This window comes from Lates calcarifer, linkage group LG11, assembly GCF_001640805.2.
Source record: "Lates calcarifer isolate ASB-BC8 linkage group LG11, TLL_Latcal_v3, whole genome shotgun sequence".
Lineage (NCBI taxonomy): Eukaryota > Metazoa > Chordata > Actinopteri > Centropomidae > Lates > Lates calcarifer.
The window spans coordinates 22430852-22452311 of NC_066843.1; the positions used below are offsets into that span (position 1 = coordinate 22430852).

A 21460-nucleotide genomic window follows, 5' to 3' on the forward strand; every position below is an offset into this window, starting at 1 on the left:
ACACCAACTCAACTTTTGATATAGCAGAGTAAACAGCTCTAACCTTTTCAATTATAAGCCATCAATGATGCACTAACAAGTGGAAACTACTAATATCCAAGTAAGATATATTGGACCAGTTGGACGGGAGTTGGGACTAGTAATAGAATTGTAACCATTGGTAATACTCTATAATACAAGTTCTCAGGGCTTGCTTTTCAATCTCATCTTGTAGAGTTTAAGCAGTTATACATTTCACCCCAAAAGATGGCGTCTGTATGGATGGGAACAGACCATGAGAATTGTCCATTTTCTCTACTGGAGCTGTGCTGATCAGCTCTATCAGTGTTGCTTGATTACAGAAATAGTTGAAGGCGTCAGAGTTTAACTAGCTGCCACACCCCCACTCAGTCTCCTCCTGCTCTGTCTGATCACCTATGCTGTTTTAATGCAGCTGAATTCAGAATATAGTTGTTCTCATTTACATATTTTTCTGTTTCTATTGCTTGAAAAAGTATGAAAGAGTGATTTAATCACAGCCAACAGTCATTCCTAAGCTGGCTGCAGTTATAAAAACCTTACTTTATAATGATAACATCATCTGACAAGCAACATACAGTGGCTTCAGAAAGTATAGAGCATTGCCCTTCCTGCCTGTCTGCATTCAACAGCCCACAATGACAAAGTGAAAATATATTTTATATAAAAAATCAGAGCCTTAGGGGGGAAATGTACTTTGCAGAATCCCCGTTGGCTCTTTTTGGGTAAATCTCTACAAGCCTTGCACACTTGGATTTGGACAGTTCTTCCTGATCGGATCCTCTAAAGCTCCATCAGATTGGATGGGAAATACAACCCCTGGCAAAAATTATGGAATCACCAGTCTCGGAGGATGTTCATTCAGTTGTTTAAATTTGTAGAAAAAAAGCAGATCACAGACATGACACAAAACTAAAGTCATTTCAAATGGCAACTTTCTGGCTTTAAGAAACACTAAAAGAAATCAAGAAAAAAAGATGTGTTAGTCAGTAACAGTTACTTTTTTAGACCAAGCAGAAGGAAAAAATTATGGAATCACTCAATTCTGAGGAAAAAATTATGGAATCACCCTGTAAATTTCCATTCCCCAAACTAACACCTGCATCAGATTAGATCTGCTCGTCAGTCTGCAATAAAACAGGAGTGATCACACCTTGGAGAGCTGTTGCCTAGTACCAAGTGGACTGACATGAATCATGGCTCCAACACGAGAGATGTCAATCGAAACTAAAGAGAGGATTATCAAACTTCTTAAAGAAGGTAAATCATCACGCAGTGTTGCAAAAGATGTTGGTTGTTCACAGTCAGCTGTGCCTAAAATCTGGACCAAGTACAAACAACATGGGAAGGTTGTTAAAGGCAGACCAAGGAAGACATCAAAGCGTCAAGACAGAAAACTCAAAGCAATATGTCTTGACAACAGAAAATGCACAGCAAAACAAATGAGGAACAAATGGGAGGAAACTGGAGTCAACGTCTGTGACCGAACTGTAAGAAACTGCCTAAAGGAAATGGGATTTACATAGAGGAAAACTAAACGAAAGCCATCATTAACACCTAAACAGAAAAAAACAAGGTTACAATGGGCTAAGGAAAAGCAATCATGGACTGTGAATGAATGAATGAAAGTCATATTCAGATGATGAAATCATTTTTCAGGATGACAATGCATCTTGCCATAGAGGAAAAACTGTGAATACATTCCTTGAAAAAAGACACATAAGGTCAATGTCATGGCCTGCAAATAGTCCAGATCTCAATCCAACTGAAAATCTGTGGTGGAAGTTGAAGAAAATGGTCCATGACAAGGCTCCAACCTGCAAAGCTGATCTGGCAAAAGCAATCAGAGAAAGTTGCCTCTGAGACTTCGAGCTGTTATAAAAGCCAGAGGTGGTGCAACAAAGTACTAGTGGTGTGTTGAAGTGTTCTTTTGTTGTTGTTTTTTTTTTCCTGATTCCATAATTTTTTCCTTCTGCTTGGTCTAAAAAAAGTAACTGTTACTAACACATCTTTTTTTCTTGATTTCTTTTAGTGTTTCTTAAATCCAGAAAGTTGCCATTTGAAATGACTTTAGTTTTGTGTCATGTCTGTGATCTGCTTTTTTTCTACAAATTTAAACAACTGAATGAACATCCTCCGAGACTGGTGATTCCATAATTTTTGCCAGGGGTGAACTGGTGAACTGCCATCTTCAGGTCTCCTCAAAGATGTTCTATGGAGTTTAAGTTTGGGCCACTCAAGGGTAAGCAGGCATTGTCTTGGCTGTATGCTTTTGGTCAATTGAGCATAAGGCTTCCCAGAATGATCAGAGAGAGAAAATGTTTATATTGGCTATCTAATGAGGGCACATTTTACTACATTCCTATGTTTTGATTAATTAATGCGCATGAGATAAGTTTATATACAGAGAGCCATTTCAACAGATTTTTCTACCTGAGGCATTTGGTACGCAGCACCTAGGCTACTTATAATATCAATGTTAAGTTGATCATTAGCTAGCAAGGCAGCATGAATTACAATAACTACATTGATTAAATAGCCATTTATTAGTCATTAATAAGAGTCTAGATCAGTCTGGAAACTGGGCCACACTGTTTTACCTGAGCATCTATACCTCGCTAAACTGCTGCGGCTGGCATGCAGATATACTGGCTTTCACATTATGTTCTGTTAACTCACTGACATAAATATAACCTTAGCTCTCCTTCACCTGAAGAGCAGCAGGTATGCACACTGGTTGGCACGGGCTTCAGGGCTCTTGCACCGGGCGTCAGGAAGCACTGAAAAGCCCATGCTTCACTTCTTAAGATGAAGGAAAGCCTGACATGTTACAAAGCTGCATGTGAGCTACAGCATGATAAACACACACACACACAACTGTTTGTCACAACTGCAACAACCTGTTCTGCTTTCCCTCATCTAAAAATGAGGGGCACTGGCTGTTCAGTGCCAGCCTGTGAGCATACCTGCTGCTCTTCAGGTGAAGGAGAGACAGATTATGTATATTTTATGTCAAAGAGTTAACAGAATGCCCTGTGATGGACTGGCGATCTGTCCAGTGTGTACTCCGCCTTTCACCCGATGTCAAGTGGGACAGGCTCCAGCCCCCCGCGATCCTTAAGGATAAGCGGTAATGGATGAATGAATGAATGAATGAATGAGTGAGTTAACAGAACATAGTATTCAGTTTCCCATGCACTCTCTCACTCTTTCTCTTGACAGGGGTTCTGCCCAATCACACACACACACACACAGTTTTCTGAAATGTAGTGTTTTCTGAAATGTTGTAGTGTTTTGACCTTCAGGGCCACTGTACTTTATTAATTCAGGGCGTGTTCATTTGACTTGGTTCAGGCCAAATTTTTTGATTTATTCTCCATTAATGGCATCAGACAGCATTCTTACTATTATATCAGTCATCATTGCAAAGGTATGAGGGATTTTTTTTGTAACAATTTGCAGTACCTAAAGTAAGTGTTTGGACAGTTACACATTTTTTGGCATTCAATTTTGAACAAAATAATTGATCAGAATGCTAAGTCTTTAATTTGAGTGGGTTTACATTGATATTGACAGATCTGTGTCAGAGATATAACCCTTTTAACTCATAGTGCCCAAATGTCAAGGGTTCAGAAGTAATTGGACACACATCTACCAAATGGTTCTCGGGCAGCTATGTTAGTTCATGCACAGAAGAGCTCACACATGGGTCAGAGTTGAGATGCCATTTAGACTGTGACGATAGTGTCTGTCAATATGAGGAGTAAAGAGGTGACCATGCAGGTGAAGCACATAATAGTGAGAGAAAGTGGTTAGTTTACCACAATCAACAGTTGGGTACATCCCAAAAGAACATGTGCACAGGAAAACTAGAAAATGGCAAACAACCAAGGAGCAAGTCAGCAAGTCAAGAATGCTCTCCAGGATCTATGTCCACATGTGTCTTGGTCAGCTATCAACAGAAGACCTCATGACTTAAGTCTCAAAAATAAACCACTAGAGTTCTGGAACAAAGGCCTACAGACTGATGAAACAAAAAAGTAATTCCCTACTAGAAGGGTGGATGGAGAAAAGCATGGAGAAAGAAAGGAACAGCTCATGACCCAAAGCATTTCTGTTGAATGTGGTGGCTCAGTTATGGCTTGGCCATGAAGGGCTGCCAATAGGACTGGCCCACTGGCATTTGATGCAAAGGATTGTCTGCAAAAGGTTAAATATAATAATTTTGTTTGACTTCATGTGTATCTGTCCAATCACTTTTGAGTCCATAAACTTTGGGCATGATGTGTTAAAAGGAGTATATCTCCCTCAGTTCTTTTAATGCTGTTGTAAACCAGCACAAATTAAAGCAGAGACTTGGCACTTTAATGTAGATTGAATATGCTGAAGTACAGAGCAACAAGAACAGAAAGCCACAATGATGTGTCTATGTGTGTGCACTCACTCTGTTTTTAAGCCCTATTCAGACTGGATTTATTTCTCTAGGGGAGTTCTGTCCATTTTAACATTATCAATGCTGGTCAGTGACTTTAATTCAGCCCATTGGCAGCTTTTCACCCCCACCCAACTAATAATTACAACAATGACCTCCTGTTCCTCTGTGAACTAACTGGTGCCCTAGCACTTTATATCAGTGCATTTAAAATGGATCTCTTGAGTTTTTCTGAGGGGAAAGCTACTTGTCTTTTAATCATCTCCGTGTGAAATTTTACTATTGTGTGTAAATGGAAGAAGTCAAAACATTTCTGGCTGATCTATAGACATAAGTAGTTAAGATCAACATACAGGCCTATTTGGAACTCTGTCTATTCTGTTTTGGCTTTGTCCTGCATATTGTCTGTTTATTACAGACCAGGTCCTGTGATTTATCATGAGTTTAGTTATCACTCTGAATATTTTATTCCCCACCACCCTTTGTACCCCATCTGATTGGAGCTTAAGACAAACACAGTGATGTACACATACATACAGTTCATGCTAACAAAGAGCCGCATTATACAAAATGTTGGCTCTATGCCATTGTTCCCCAAACATTTTTGTTTGTGACTTCTTAATACAAAGCCATGTCCACTTACTAAGACTCAGTCATCTCAGATTGAGTGGTCAGTGAGCTCTGAACAGTATAATCAGAGTGGTTTTCAAATCTCAGGCATGAGAGAGAAAAGGCATGAAGGAGGCAAGCAAAGCAAAGAGTGGAGTAAAAATAATAAACATGATTTTATGTAGCAATTTAAAAAAAATGATCTGCCAGATCATTTCTACCAGTAACGATGAAGTCTCACTGCCCACAGTCAGGGTCCTGAACTTAAGGATGTGAACCACTGTGGTAGGCAATATATATTAGCTAATATAACTTGCCCAAAACAGTCAGGAGTCAGTCTGTTGAAATACACCACTGAAACATAAGCTGATGAAATAATGCTGTAACATTTAAATCATCCCAAAGCATCCATCCACACTTGGACTTGTTTTTCAGTCAACTCTAAACGTACATCCTGTAGTTTGCACCATGCTGATAACTCAACTGTTCCTCATAAAATTATGCCTGACATACACAGAAAAAAATGTCTATATAAATAATGTCTATGTTATAATGACCCATATTATAATAGCTAATCATCCACTCATGAACAAGTGGAGGGGACAGGGATCACACTAGCTAAGTTACTAATGTTGACGAATAAGGCCAGCGACTCATATTTTGATTATTGTCAAAAAAATACCATGAAAAGACAATGAATGAATCTATCCTACTGACAGGTATTGTTAGACTGTGCCATAAAGCCAAAGAGTCCAAAAGCTGTTAAAAAAAAACAAATCAGTGAGCCTCTGTTTTGCTGAGTGATGTTTCCTCATTACAAAAAATATGGGCTGTGTTTATTTAGAAACAGCTTCACAGTTAATAATAGCAATGACTCTCACAGTCTCTGGAAAAGGAGTTTTAGTAAGACACTGTTCACTATGCATGCTCTGGAATATCTCACTCATTGATCACTTTATTTGGAACACCATACTAATATTGGGCAGGCCCTGCAGTCCTGTGGATGCTTTACAAACCCTGAACGTCCTGCAGCCAACATGAATTGACAAGCATGATTTACATCTGTCATCAACAAGGACATGAACAAGACCTACACACAGTCACATAATATTGAACTGTACTTCATTCATTTAACTGATAGAATACACAGTTTGTTAAATGATCTGCTGTTCTGCTGGCTCTCAAATTAACAGCATGCTGAGACACCAAAAGTTATATGTGATAACGTCATTGCTCCATCACAGTTAATCAGTTTTAACCAACAGGAAATTTTCTTATGGCTAACAGTCTGTGTAGGTTCTCAGTCATGTAGTTCATGGTAGTCTTGTGTGCTAGAGTTGAAGGCAGCCGGGTACTTTTTTAAGGGTTCCTAGAAGACGTTTCACCTCTCATCCAAAAGGCTTCTTCACTTCTTAAATCTGTGGGGGAGTCTCAGGTATTTAACCTTTGCTGTTTGCCACCTTGGAGGTGGTTATAAGAGTCGTTGACCCACCCTGCCATCATGTGAGTCGTTAGGGTCACATGGGTCAGGTGTCAATGTCAATGTCAAAGCCATCTGTGAAGGGATTTGAAGATTGTGTTGTAGGTGGCTGATAGTTGATGTCGTAATCCACCACTGTCCTCTCTATCTAAAATGTGGACACTTTCACCTTTCAAAGCTCAGGTGAAATGGGCCTGTAAGCGGGTCAAATTCAATCTTTCAAATATCAGGTTCATTTGGAGATTTATAGAGGTGGTTAAGATGTGTATGTAGTTTATGTCCATTTCACAGATGTTTAACAACCTGGTTACAGGCTAGCACCACTTCTTTAAAACAATGACTGTCTTTGTATAAACAGACCTTAAGTAGACACCAGCCAATTTACAACATGCATACTGTGTACTTTTTTTGGCCAGTAATGTCCAATAATATTTATATACCTACCGTAAGTCTGGGAACTTTTAAAAAACAATTTGAGAACTACAGCTTCTGGTATTGAAACAAACTTATTCTTTTTCATCTGACAAGGTGAAAACTGCCTTTTCTGGTGCTATTTTTATTGGAATAGATGCAAGACAACAAAATGAAAACAAAACGTTCTATGGAACAGTAAATTCAGTTTTATTTTCATCTTGTTTTCTGGTTTTCACTCTAACATCAATCATGTGGAAAATAAAAGGTAAGGGAAAAACTGGGTCTTCATCCTTTATACAGACACACCATCAGTCTACTTTTAGGTATTATGTAAATGCCACATTCATTCACAGTGTGAATGTAATAATAACGTCAGATAATAAGTATTTAAAATATGTTACTGTCTATGTGTAATCTAACAGAATCCATTACAAAAGGGCCTGTATTCTGTAATCTGTTGTGAAATATACAGCTCTGGAAAAAATTAAGAGACCACTTCAAATTTTTCTGAAATCAGCATCTCTACATGTTTGACAGCCATTCCATTCTAGTGTCTGTTGAATTCCAACACAAGCACACCTCATTCTCCTTAATGAGGTATTGATTAGGTCAACACCTGAACCAAATCTTGTTTAAAAAGGAAAAGTATAAAAACCACTGCTGTGGTCATCACTATCCTCCTGCAATAGGACCAGCTGGATGGCAAAAACAGTGCTAGTAGTACCTCAAAGTAATTGGAATAAAAAATAACTACTGACCATGCAAGAGTTGAAAAGAAAGTTTTGAGTAAGGAAAGAAGGTTCAATTCTGGCTTTACTGGCAGAGGATACAGTGAGCGTCAGTTGCTTCCATCCTTAAAAGTTGATTGAAAGAAAAATGTTTATTTTACTCAAACACATACCTAGAAATAGTAAAAACTGATCATTTTGCAGTGGTGTCTTAATTTTGCACTGTTGTTATCGATAGCTGTGAGTGTAGTTACCAAAATGGATGAAATATGGGATGAATAACTGTTAGCAATTACAGACCAGTAATAACAACAACAAAAAAAAAGCATCATAGTGTGGAATAAATAGTCATATGTACTTAACTTTTTAAACATTAAATGAAAATAATCTATGCAAATAATGCAACTGAAGTCATTTTGTAAATGTAGTTTAAAGGAGTTGTAAGATTTTTTGTTTGTTTGTTTAAAATGTAAGTTTTGATATTATCTCAAAGACATCTATGTATTAGATAGCTGCTGCTGCTGTTGTTATTTTTATCACCAATACACTTGTGGGTATTATTTTTGTCATCATAACAACAACGCTCAAGTACAACAGTGTATACAGCTGTTCTCTCTCCTGTCTTTCTTCTCTTTCCCTCCTTGCCTGTCTCAGTCTCTCTCCTCGGACCCAGCTGTCTGAGGTAGATGGCTGTCGAAGGTTTCTTCCTATTAAGACGGAGTTTTTCATTTGGTCATGTTGGGAGCTGTTGGGTTTCTCTTCATAGTATTGTAAGGTCTCAACCTTACTCTGTAAATTCCTTGAGATAATGTATGTTGTGATTTGGCACTGTACAAAAAAATTGTATTGAATTGTGTTGCAGAGATATCTACTAAAGTTAGCATGCTAACCAGCCGCAGTGAGTCACTGTAACATCCAGTCTGCCCTCAGTCCATGTCCAATACAAGAGGATGAATAATATGGACAAAAATATGTCATTAGAAACTGAATTTGAATAATTTCTTCTCTCCTTTCACCTAAATGCTCAAGGCAGATGGTACTCATTTATTGTTTTTTATCATCTTTAAAATACTTTATTGACCTGTAGTGGCAACTTTACATCATATTGTGTACCTGCATGAAGTTGTACTTAATAAATCTATATGACTTATTTTAAGCTACAGTTATTCCTTGATTATTGTCAGTGGTGGGCTGTCAGGGCCAGCAAGGTCTTCTCTGTTGGCACAATCTCTGAGTTATAATTTTATACTTTTTTCCCATTAATACTTTATGTATTAAATTGTTCTCCATAGTCTGTTCATCTCATAGCTTTCCTCTTGGTTAGGCTGCTTCCAACACAGTCTGTTTCTGTTAGAGTTTTTATCCAATCAGATCTCAGCCCTGTGTTGCCAAGTTAAAGGAAATCTGCCTTGAAGCCTTCAGAATCAACAGTGCAGGCTCCTGTAATTTAAAATTAACAGCAATGAAACTGTTGCCTTGCAGATCCTCCAACCAATCAGATTTTGGATTGGTGAGATCAGGGCCATCTAGGAGACATACAGTAACACCAACATTTCCATATGATTTGATTGGATGTCAGAGAGTGTACTGGTCAGAGCTAGCTAACCGCATCTATAGCAACTAGCACAAGCTAAAATATGTCAGTATAGATTTAATAGCAGTTTTTTCGACCCACAGTGGCTGAAGGAGGAGGGAGAGTTCAGTGGCTCTGTTGTAGACCTTATCTGTGCATCTCAGTTCCAACAAGAAGTCCTTTTCTATCAGCATGGAGGCTGACGCTGAAAGTCGTATTTCTTGCTGAAGTTTTAATTTGCTTTAGGGCTGAGAATGTCCACTCGACAGAAGCAGTTTTTAAAGTTTGTTTTACATTTTATTGTTTACGTCTTTGTCATTTTATGATGTTGTTTATGATATTGATGCTTCTGCTGGAGATGATGTGTGTGGAGCAGCTGTGGACTGCAGTGTTTGGAGACCTATTGCATTGTGTTAACTGGGGGCGGCTGTGGCTCAGGAGGTAGAGCAGTACCACTAATCAGAAGGTCGGTGGTTCGATTCCCGGCTCCTCCAGTCTACATGCCGAAGTATCCTTGGGCAAGATACTGAATGTGTGTGAATGGGGTGAATGTGATCTGTAGTGTGAAGCACTTTGAGTGGTTGAAAAGACTAGAAAAGTGCTATATAAGTACAGTCCATTACTGGGTTTTTATAGCATTGCTCAGTAATGCCATTTATGCTGGCTACTACTGCACTTCTGTAAATTGTTGATGGTTTCTATTGTGGTGAGGGTGGATTAATTCAGGTAGGACACCAGTGAAGACCTAGGAGTGAAATGCTCAGCCCACCACTGGTATTAGTATATTATGTATAGTATTAGTATATTATTTGGTCTAAACTCATCTGGCCCAACTGAAGACTTTTCCTCTTTGTAGCCTTTTAACTTAGATATTTTATGACAAATATTAAAGTCTATTTCGTTATTAACATAAGTTGCATGCAGCATTACTGTTGGTAGGTTAAGATGGCCGTAGTTAATGTTTCTTAGTAGAAGCAGTCTTGTAAAGCAAAAGTTTGAACAGAATCTCCTAAAAAATCACAGTATTGATAAGACGTAATTTTTACTAAATGTTGCCAGTGTAATCTCAACAACAGATAACTGAATAATTTAGCTTTAGGTCTGGTTTTGCTTCAGTCGTTTCACATTAACTTGCATCCAGTAGCTGCAACAACCTGGGACAACAACTGAGCCTGAGACATTGTCCTCCTGTCCCTGCCAAGTTTGCAGCACTGCCTAGCATCACAGCTAGGCTAACATGAGTGGTTAGCAGATGAGAGATTATCAGTATTTACAGCAAACAGCTGTGTGGCAGTATGGGGGAACTGAGCTAATGTAAATTCATGCTAACATCTTAGTTTAACAAGTTCATGTGCTGATATTGACTAATTTACTGGAGAATGTCATTGGTTGTGAAGGTATTTGGTCGTAAAGCAAAGTATTGGACAAACTTAAATTTTACCTCATGACCTTGGTAGACAAGAATTCAGGAGATCACCAAAGTTATTAAAACTTTATCTTGCAGCAACCATCTGCAACTATCTGCAACAAATACAGTATTGGCAAGGCAATACCAAGACATTTATAACCTTGCCATTCACATACTTTAATGGCAGATTCCATTTAGCTGCCTCAGTCTCAGGGTACTGGAATTGTGCATGTTGGTTCACTGTCACATTGTCATTGCTTTCTGGGTCATATTGATCAGAACCACGGTCATTGGTAAAAAGCCTGTGTTCCTATTGTAACGAGTAAAATTTTTGTCCAACCAATACTTGTTGAGAGATTTCACCTACCAACAAAAAATAATAATGTTTCATACTGTATCTTTGTATCTCTGTAATTATCAATTCAATATCTTTTCACCTTGGGCTTTGGGAAATTGTGATGGCTATTGTTTTCACTATATTCTGATATTTCACAAATTAAAAAAATGATCACATACTGCAGCTATAGTTTTGCTGCCCACAGCTCTGGACAGCTTTAGTCACAAGTACAAACATCCCACACAATCACATGAGCATTTCAGTTTCAAGATTTTGAGAGGCGTACAATTTTGCAAACAACATGATCTGTCATCACTTTTTTTGGTCAGCATCTCCTGTGGAAAACCAACAATGAATTTATGTACAATGTACAGTGTATTTCTGTAAGTTAAAGAATTCCATTGCTGTCCATGTAATGTGTCAGTGGACTGACGATTGGTCACAATGTGGATTTGTGGTGGTGCTTTAGTAATCTTATGGTTTATCTCCTCTTTTTGATGAGTCATTGTTCATTTTCTATTTTTTTTTAGCATGTGTTTCAGTCGCAATTTACATGTAGCACCTCCTGAAATACCACAGTAGAAATGTTATTGCAGTGAACAAGTGCTACTTCAGTTACAGTAGAACCACCCTCAGGATAAATTAGACAAACCACACACACACATCCTTACACAAAGAGGGCATACAACAAATTGCACAATGGCAATAATCAACTGCCTTAACCAGCCTGTCTATACATGATTTCATATGCCTGTAATTCAAAACATAACAGCCTTCATTTCCTCTCCCTCTGCCAACACTCCTTCCTTCCCTTGGTCAAGAGAGTTTTGTGGCCAGGGTTATGTGAGTCGAGGGGGTTGTAGGGTCTGGTGTTGGTACATGGACTGCTGTCTGGAAGAAGTACAGCTGAAAGAAGAGAGAGGAGATTAACTATGTGGTCAAGGTTAACTGTGCACAACTGATATGAGGCTACATCAACAAAGCTCACTAACCTTACAGCCTACGGCCAGCAGGGTGTGTAAAACCACAATGGTCACAACTGTAGGCCACAGCCATCACCTTGGTGTCATCACGAACAACAGGCCAGAAGGTGAGGACCAGGACTGAGCCAGAGATCACCATAGCAACCAAGATCAGTGTCCAGCGCAACCACTCAAATGGGATGATCCACAAAACCTGAGGATGAAAGGATTATATGTCTAAGGGTGTCGTCAGACCTAATCTGTTTGGTTCAGTTAAAATGGTACAGTTTCTTTGGGCAGGTGAGAAAGCTGTCACACAGACTAAGTCCATGTGACTTCATGCTTAGAGCTCTTTGTTCATTTATAATAAGCCAGTGTGAACATGAGCTGCTCCAGAACTAAAAAGAAACAATGTAACATTTATTTGCTTGGTTCAAACCAAATGAACCAGGCTACAGGTATGAAAGAGACCTAAGGTGAATCATTCATATTTCTATGCCAAGCATCAAACTGATACATATGAGAGTATGATGCACTGACAACATTTTACTGAGTGGGTGGGCAGGTGGGAGCAGTCAGTTTCTCTCAGAACATTTGGACCTGAATAAACAAACAGTTAAAGGAGTCATATTTTACAAGTCTTCCCAGGGTGGGTCGACATGAACACAGCCATGTGTCAATATTCACAAAAAGTTATAGCGCCACCTATTGGCCACAGGAAATGACATGTTTTAGACTTTGACGTCCTGTTACTAGTAGGTTGACGTGATCCACTTCAGATTTGGTCAGGAAAGCCTTAAGGCCTTCATGATGCCTTATTGTGAAAATGTTTATGTTCTGTTAAAGGGCGTGTCTGTGGTGCCATGGTGAATTTCAATGCTTCGCCATTAACCAGGAAGTTGATGTAACTCATGCATACTTTTGTCTGATCTGCCCCAAATTTCACAGGTTTGACAACAGACGTGTCCTGAACACATCTACATTCAAATATACAGATATAATCATAACACCACCTATTGGCAACAGGAAATGATGTGTTTTATCCAAGTGGGTTGATCTGATTCACCTCAAATGTGGTCAGACAAGCATAATGGTGACTGTGAGTCCTAATGGGACACCCTCGCTGTGTTGCCATGGCGAATTTCGATGCTTCACCTTTAGACAGAACGTTGTTGTAACTCCCGCATGCACTGTCCAATCTGCCCCAAACTTCACATGTTTGCTAAGTGCCATGGCCTGAACACATCTACATGCCAATATTCAGGAATAGTCATAGCGCCACCTGATGGGGGCAGTAAGGAACTTCTCACTCATTCATTGTGTCTGGTGGTCACGCAGTTGCAGAATTGTGTTGTACGACCTGTGCGGAACCCGCGGTCGCAGACGCATGATGGTGTATGTTGGAATTGGTTTTTTTGTGAAAAGCAGTTTATTATGACCCTGAAACTCATTAGTAAATAGGATGTACTCACTGAGGTGGGAATATAGATGAAGAGGGAGTAGCCATAGACACACACAGTCTCCAGGAAGGAATAGCCTCCAATCTGCCTCTCAGTCCCTTGCCGCCAGGTCAGGAAACCCCATAAACCAATTGGCACCAGCCAGGCATACATGAAGATCACTACTGCAGCTATCGTTACTACAAGCAAAAAGAAGGAAACAGAAACAAAGCAGACTCATACTGAATAAAGGTAATACTATAAATTCAGGTGGACCATAAAACCTGATACAGTGTAGAACTGACCTCTGTGGAACTGTGGTCTGTAGTGATATGAAGGGTTTCCCATCTCACCGAGGAAGGTGGACAGGTTGCCACTTATTGCAACTGAGAACACCAGTGTCACACAGATCCAGAATGGACCTACACACACACACACACACACACACACACACACACACACACACACACACACACACACTAATCAGCATAAATAAGGACTTTCAGTGACTGCTTTTATTCCCTGACTTGGACCTTTAAATATTGTTATATTTTACTCTTACTCAGATTTATAATCTAAATAAAAAGTGTCTTAAGATCCAATTTAAGTAGTGAGAAACAATAAAATGTCCCCTTTCTTACAATGAGAGTACTAGTGAGAGGACTAGTGTTGATCACCTGGAAATGAGATCCTGTTATTTCCTGTGAATTCTTGTCAAAACTGCTGCCCTTTACCCAGACATTATACCTGTGAGAACTCAGGATTTTTAGCATCTGTATACCTGAGTGTTTCCACTCTGAAAATTTCTCCAAACCTCATTTATGCAGACACACAATGCTACACAGTCAGCATGACACTCATATACTCACATATAGCTACTCAGCTGTGTATAGTTAGCATTTAGTTTTTTCCATCTGAAAGAAATCTTCTAAGAGCAACTGTCCTACCAAAATATGTGCATATATCTATCATATTTCATGATATCTATCATATTTGAGAATTAAAATAAACACAATTTTAGAATTATGGTGAGAAATGCCATTGTTCCCAGGAAAACTCTGATATGCAGTGGCAATGAGAAGTATGTGACCTTGGTATTAGCTGGTTTTCTGCATCAAATGGTCATAAAGTGTAGTCTTAGTTAAATATGTGGACAAACACAATGTGCTTAAACTAATAACACACAATACCAAACTAACTACTACAGAATCCATTCCATAGTGGATTTATTTCATTGTTTTGGGTAACAGTCCTGCTGTATTACCCAACTTCTACTGATCATCTTCTGATCTTCACCTGGCAAATAGCTATGGAGTTATTTTCCTATCTTTATTCAAGAGTGTGGTCTTTCAGTTTGAGAGCATATTGCTGCTATTTCACGTTCAGTATTTGTAATGCTCAAACAGTAACTACCTGTGAGGGACGCTGTAAGAAGTAAAGTGAGCATGCCTGCAGAGAGGCAGTGAGGATTCATCGGCATCATAGGTGGAATTCTATTGGTTGATGATTTGAAGGTCATCTAGGTTAGTCACATGTGCGAGAGAGAAGAAGGAGACATTTTGCGAGCGCACAGAAGTAGTTTGAGCGTGAGGAGACACTGGAGTGCAAACAAACCGTTTCTGAGGAGGAGCAGAGCACATCTGTGTTCGAGCAGGGAGTATTTGAGAGAGAGAATAGAGTTTTAAGAGAGAGCATTACAAAAACTGAACGTGAAATAGCAACAATATGCTCTCAAACTGAAAGACCGGTCTTGAATAAAGATAGGGGAGTAACTCCATAGATGGCCACCCTGACATTATCCTACAAGATAACTTGATAAACTTTGGAATTTTCTCCTCGGTGATGGGCAGCTGTCCAGGCCCACAGGCAGCAAATCAGCCACAAATCATTAAGCTCCCTCCACTTCAGAGTTAGGATGTTTTCAGGTTGATATGTAGCATTTTTGCAGCATATGTAGTGCTGCATGTTCTTCCCAAACAATGCAGCCTAAATCATCTGTCCACAAAACATTTTCCAGTAGCATTCTGACCAATGGTGTGACTTCAGTGACTGTTGTTGTTGTTGTTGTACTGCCCTGTGTGATGTGTTCTGTCTGTATTTGCTGCTGGAAACGTAATTTCCCCGAGGGAGTCATCCCAAAGGGATCAATAAAGTCTGTCTAAGTCTAAGTCTAAGTCATCAAGCCCAGCTGACCAGTGGAGTAACTCTATTACACACTCAGTCATAGATTTCCGCATTATAATGCTGGTCCTGCTGTTGCAGTTCAGCCAAAAAAAATTATGTTAACTTTTCTATAAACAAAAACCATCAAAAAATGTTGAAAAATGTTGAAATCACGTTTGCAAAGATGATCTTTAAGGGAAAATAACTGAATGTCCCCATTGGCTTACCATATAGATCTGGATTAGATCTAAGGTAGTGTTTGATAAAGTTTCTTCCAGGTAACGGCAACACTGATCCCTTAACTCTGTCCAGTACCTGCATCACATGAAGATGTGTCAAACAAAAGAACAATACAAACTAAAACAAATTTTCTCAATTAAAAATGCAAATCTACATCTGGTTTACTATTTTCCAAAAATGACTTGTCTCCGTTCAATTACAACATAGTTGCATAAGGACTGTATTTGTGGAGAGGGAGTGGCTCATACCTGCACAGTGTCCACATTGAAGAAAGACTCGTAGTACTCAAAAGTCCAGAATCCACCGGTTGGTTTCTGTCCTCCTAACAGCTGGAAACAAAGACATCTCTCAACTGCTGTCAACCCAATACATTAACACCCTTCACCTGTGTTATGATGACATGTTAACACAGATAATTTATTCACCTCTGAACTCTCCTCCTGACCCTCCTCATCCTCTGATAAATCTAATTTAACATCCTCTCCTCTTCCTCCTCCTGCTGTAGTAGGGGTGTCCGAGACCAGGACACACAGAGAGTGGAGGCCTCTGGGTCTGCAGCCAACAGCTCTGCCGCTTCCTCAAACTCTACAGACAAGACAGGGAGTCAGTGGTAGTGGTGGTGCTACAGTGTGGAGACAATTACAACAAATGAGAAGCACCCACTGCCAGAGTTTTAAAGTTATGCAGTTCAGTATGAGAGCAGATGCTAAAGCTCAGATAATTTAATTAATCACTTTCCAATAGTTGAATCTTATGAAAACCAGACTTCCATAAATAAACTGAGTAAAACAAAATAGCACGTGGGCAAGACCTGCAGCATTTACCTTGGAATTGTAGATCATTTGGACTGGCCATTGTATCAGTGGCCAAATAGCAAACTCATGGAAGACCTAAGAGAAGATGAACACTGAGGTGAGACGGTATGCTCACATAATACAGGTTTCTGTAATCAGCTGATACCCTCCAGGCCAAACATCTGTTAATTCACTAGGCAGCGAGCTACCATATCAGGAAGGTTCAAATGTAAACATACAATAATCAACGCCATTCAAAAGTCCTACAGACAAACGTTAAAAAAAATGTGTCGTTACCAGAAAAGCATAGATTAAAACTCGCAACCTGTCCGCAGAAGGATGACCCTGATGTTGATGGTGTCCACACGGCTGTGACAGCTAAAACTTGCTAAGCTAAACGTACGCTAGCACTGCATTTGTTTGACAGAATGTGGCTAACGTAAATATAACACGGTCCAGGTAGGCTTAACAAACTGACAGAAATTAATAAAAAAGATGGTAACGCTTGTTTCTCATAGCTAGCGCGATTGCTGGTAAAGGTAGGCAGGCTAGTTAGCGTCCCTTCCGGGACACGTCACCACGTAAACAAAGCTGTCACAAGATTAAAAAAAAAAAAAAAAAAAAAAAAAAAAAAAAAAAAAAAAAAAAAACTTTATTTGAACGAGTAAAAATACATTGAAATGCATAGAATAACACAAAAAAATCTAGAAAAACGATACAAATAAATAAATTACTTAAGCTATCATTTAGACAGCAATAATAAACCAGGGGAAATTAAAGGAGCAAATTAAAATACAGACAGAATACACTCTTTTAAATTACATAACATACAGTCACATTTCATTTAAGAAAACAAAATAAAAGTTTGGTACTAGAAAATCTCTTTCTGTATTTGATTGCTGGTAATATAATTACACAGAAATAATGTTTTCTTATATTGCGAGGTTGCTTTCCACTGGATCGCCCAATGGATCACTTAAGCATCTTGTATTTCATCACCAGACGTTCGTTAAAAATGGCGTACAGGACGGCACAAATTGTGTGCCAATGTGTGCAAATAGCATCCCATGCTACGCACACCTGGGTGTTTATCATGTTATCAACTGGGTATAAATATTTTGGCATTTTTAACCTGGGAGCAAATAGCATCTGTCTTAGCTGAAATAAAAGGGGAAAAAAGTAATTATTACGATGTTCCATCTTTCTCTGTCTCTCTCTCAGAGAATGTTTTAGACAGAGGACAGACGGGGCTTTATATACCTGGGGAACAGGCGTAATAGAATATAAACTCCTGCTATGGTCAGGATGTTACACACTCCGATGGAGTGGATGGCGCCATTTGTAGCCCTCCATTAAAATCAAAGAAGAAGAAGAAGAACGCGTTTTGGTGACAACAAACGGAACGTTTGTGAGATAGAACTTTCTGTCGGAAGGCTAAAACCGATTCACCTCTCGGCGCCATTTTGGCTCCATGTGAGCTGTCCTCTGAACAGGGACACCACCTTTGACTAACTTGCGTCAGGATGTTACACTACTCCGATGGAGATGGATGGTCATATATGTAAGCCCTCCATTAAAATCTGAAGATCATGAAGAAGATGACGCAGTTTTGGTGACAACAAACGGAACTGAGATAGAACTTTCTGTCGGAAGGCTAAAACCGCCTCTATATTTTGGCTCCATGTGAGCTGCTCATGACAACCGGGCCTTACTTTTGTAAGAAAGTGACTGTCCCAGTAATTAAAATAAGTAGAAATGGCTTCATTGCGTGTAGTGGTAAGGATGTTCTGTTCAGCGACAGAGGCAGCAGTGGCTCCGGTTACAAGCAGCCGCTGGGAAACACTGAAAAACAGTAAAGCAGGTGAGAAACTCGAGTCCTTTAGAGAAAGGTTACAGGGACACCACTAGTTAGACTTTGACAAACGGTTTAACTTGCGTCCAAATTCACCAGTAATGTGATGTTTGTAGTGGGGGAACATGTCAATACTCAAGTAGCTACACTAGCATTGTAATCTGCTAATGTTATGCCATCATCAAGAGATGTAGATTATGAGTTTCTATACTGTCAGACAACACATATATGTTCCCTTCATAATGTTGTTATTAACGTACATTGATAGCATGACAAAAACCTTAGTGTAGCCGAAATCAAGCATGTCAAGGCTGCCTTTATACCACTGAAGTTGGTTTTATATGTGTGAAGTCCCACCTTACAATTATCATGTCAAATTAACAACAATGTAAGGCATTTATGACAAATAAATGATACAGCTGGAAACTTGCACAACAGATAGAATACTAACCTGCTGGAAAAACATTCTCTTGCTGGTACATCTGAGAAATCAGGAGAAGGAGGAAATTAGCACTACATTTACACATGCAAACAGAGAATATATATATGGAAAGTGATTGCAGACAAAATCATAGGCTCATCAGTTTTAATCTTAGTTGGTTATAAACCCATCTGACATTTGTCAGCATACAAGAAAAAAGTTTTCACTAATTTTATTTACAGTCACTGTCTAAACATTTTCACTGACTGCACTTTGCAGTGTGGTACTAAATATTCCTTTTTATATAATTTCTCTGACGTACGTATCCACCAATTGGGCTTTCATTCTGTCTCGCAGCAGAACTTTGTCTCCCTCTAAGCCATTGTCTTATTATTTTAACCTTAATATATTTAGACATTATAAATATATTGGATTGTTGTTAATTTCCCATGTTAATTGTTACCAGAGATTTAAATATTTCATACCAATAAATTGAGCTTTTAAGACAATGATAATTTTAAATGTTCTTGCAGAGTAATATACCATTGAATAAAGTGTGAAGATTTTTCATATATCTTTGATTGACTAAGCATATGATCGCTTGAGAGCTGCCATTAAAACTTACTTTTACACTTCATTCTAGGTAGGACTTAGTCACCTGATAACTGTGTCTTACTGCTCACTCTCTGCCAAGGACCCTTTTACTTTTCAGCTGGTGCCCCAGGAATGTCCCCACTATTTCTTGAAATTCTAATTCTCACAGTCGCTTGCTTGACTGACCAGCTCGTCAGCACTGAAACCAGCTGCTGCAGTGTTTAGCTGAAATTAAAGCCTCAAGCTGGCCCCACATGCTTGGACCTCAATAAGGTGTGTGTGCTTAAGGCACTAGGCAGGACTAAGCATTTTCTCTTGTGCTGTCTATAGGTGTGTGGTGTCGAAGCCTGGTCTCTGATTATAGAGAGGCATGTAAGGAGATGGTGGTTGGAGCCTGGGAGCGACCAATCAAAGCCACAGCTTACACGACTCTGCTAGGTGGGGCCTGGGCCTGTTTCCATACAAAACCAGACCACCCATCCTTTGAGGCAGCTCTGCTCGAGTGCTCCAACCAGCTGGGCCTGCTGTCTCCATGGATCCGCAATATGACCTCCGATGGCCACGTGCAGAGCCTAGTAAAGCTACGTAATGAGGGCCGCCTCTGCTATGTGAGCCTGGGTCTTCTCTCTTTGGTTTACTCTGCTAACTACGACCCGGACACTACACTGTACGAAGCCCAGTGCTCCAATCTGTCAGTACGTTGGTGGGAGTTTCCTAAGCAGGTGCTAGATGTGGGCTTTGCCGGCCGCTGGTGGATCCTGAACTCAAAAATGCAGGACTATGATGTGAATGAGGAAGAGTTCAAGTACTTACCGGCCCATATGCAGTTAACATCACCACCCAGTGTTCAGGAGGTGGAAAGGAACGAGAAGTTGCACAAAGATTCCTGGTTAGCACTCACCATGGAGGACAAGGAGAAAGAGACAAGTGTTGTGGACAGAGAGGAGGAAAGGCAAATACAACCACTGAAAGAGGAGCAGACTCAAGCTTAAGTGCTGTATGGATAGCAGCAGATACTTTACTGGATAGAAGACTGTAACAATTCTTAATCTCATTTGTCATTAAGTGCTTTACATTTTTCAGCATTTGTCCATACTGTCCAGGGGAAGAGAAAATATCTGCACCTTTGTCTAATCAAAGTTAAACCAACCCCTCAGAATCCTTAGTTGTGTTTTATTTATTCTTGTTTCACAGAATTGCATTTATATTATAGACTAAATGTCAGTAAATCTGCAGCTATCTAAGATGTTTTATCTCAGTTGTCTCTCTACTCCACCATACTTATAATTAATTATCCAACCAGCCAATGACGTGGCAGCAGTGCAGTGCATAAAATCAGGCAGATACAGGTCAGTTAATGTTCACATCAAACATCAGAGTGATTCTGACTTTGACTGTGACTCACAAGTCATACACAAGTCTTCAGAGATTATTCAGAATGGTCCGAAAAACAAACAAAAAAAACGTCGAAATGTCTTGTTAATGAGAGAGGCCAGAGGAGAATGGCCAGACTGTTTGGGGCTATGGTAGAGAGGCTACAGTCAGATAATCCTTTATGTAATGTGTAATGGATAACTCTGTACAACAATGGTATGCAGAAAAGCACCCACCTTCTAATAGCTACATCCATGATAATGCAATAAAAGCAAAAGTTGTTCAAATTGGTTTCATGGACATGATTATGCATGACATGGTAAGTGGCCTCCCCAGTCACCAGACCTGAATCCAACAGAACACCTTCTGGGTGGTAGAGTGGGAGATTTGTAGTGTTAATGTGCATCTGATAAATCTGTAGCAATGAAGTGATGCAGTCATATCAACATGGACCTGAATCTCAAGGGAGTGTTTCCAATATCCTGTGGAATCTATGCCACAAAGAATTTAAGCTGTTTTGAGAGCAAATGGAGGCCCTACCCAGTATTAGTATGGTGTTCCTAATAAAGTTCTCAGTCAGTGTATTTTATAAGATCATCACGTTTTTTAATTGTAAAATCCT

General features: G+C 39.4%; 2 protein-coding genes across 2 annotated transcripts; one reads left to right on the forward strand and one right to left on the reverse strand.

The window, feature by feature from the left end:
* Window positions 1-11184: 11184 nt before the first annotated feature.
* Window positions 11185-17268, reverse strand: yipf2 (Yip1 domain family, member 2). The gene is given in 11 exon segments (XM_051073820.1): window positions 11185-11905; window positions 11992-12042; window positions 12044-12175; window positions 13434-13600; window positions 13706-13822; window positions 15791-15878; window positions 16052-16132; window positions 16229-16324; window positions 16327-16388; window positions 16628-16693; window positions 16923-17268. Coding segments are annotated over 10 exon segments (915 nt in total). The 5' UTR covers window positions 16659-16693; window positions 16923-17268; the 3' UTR covers window positions 11185-11815.
* A 716-nt stretch (window positions 17269-17984) lies between these two features.
* On the forward strand, window positions 17985-21125 carry timm29 (translocase of inner mitochondrial membrane 29). Its single transcript, XM_018698406.2, has 3 exons — window positions 17985-18084; window positions 18293-18458; window positions 19795-21125. The coding sequence occupies exons 2-3, from the start codon at window positions 18353-18355 to the stop codon at window positions 20454-20456; spliced, it is 768 nt and encodes a 255-aa protein (XP_018553922.1). The 5' UTR covers window positions 17985-18084; window positions 18293-18352; the 3' UTR covers window positions 20457-21125.
* Window positions 21126-21460: the final 335 nt, after the last annotated feature.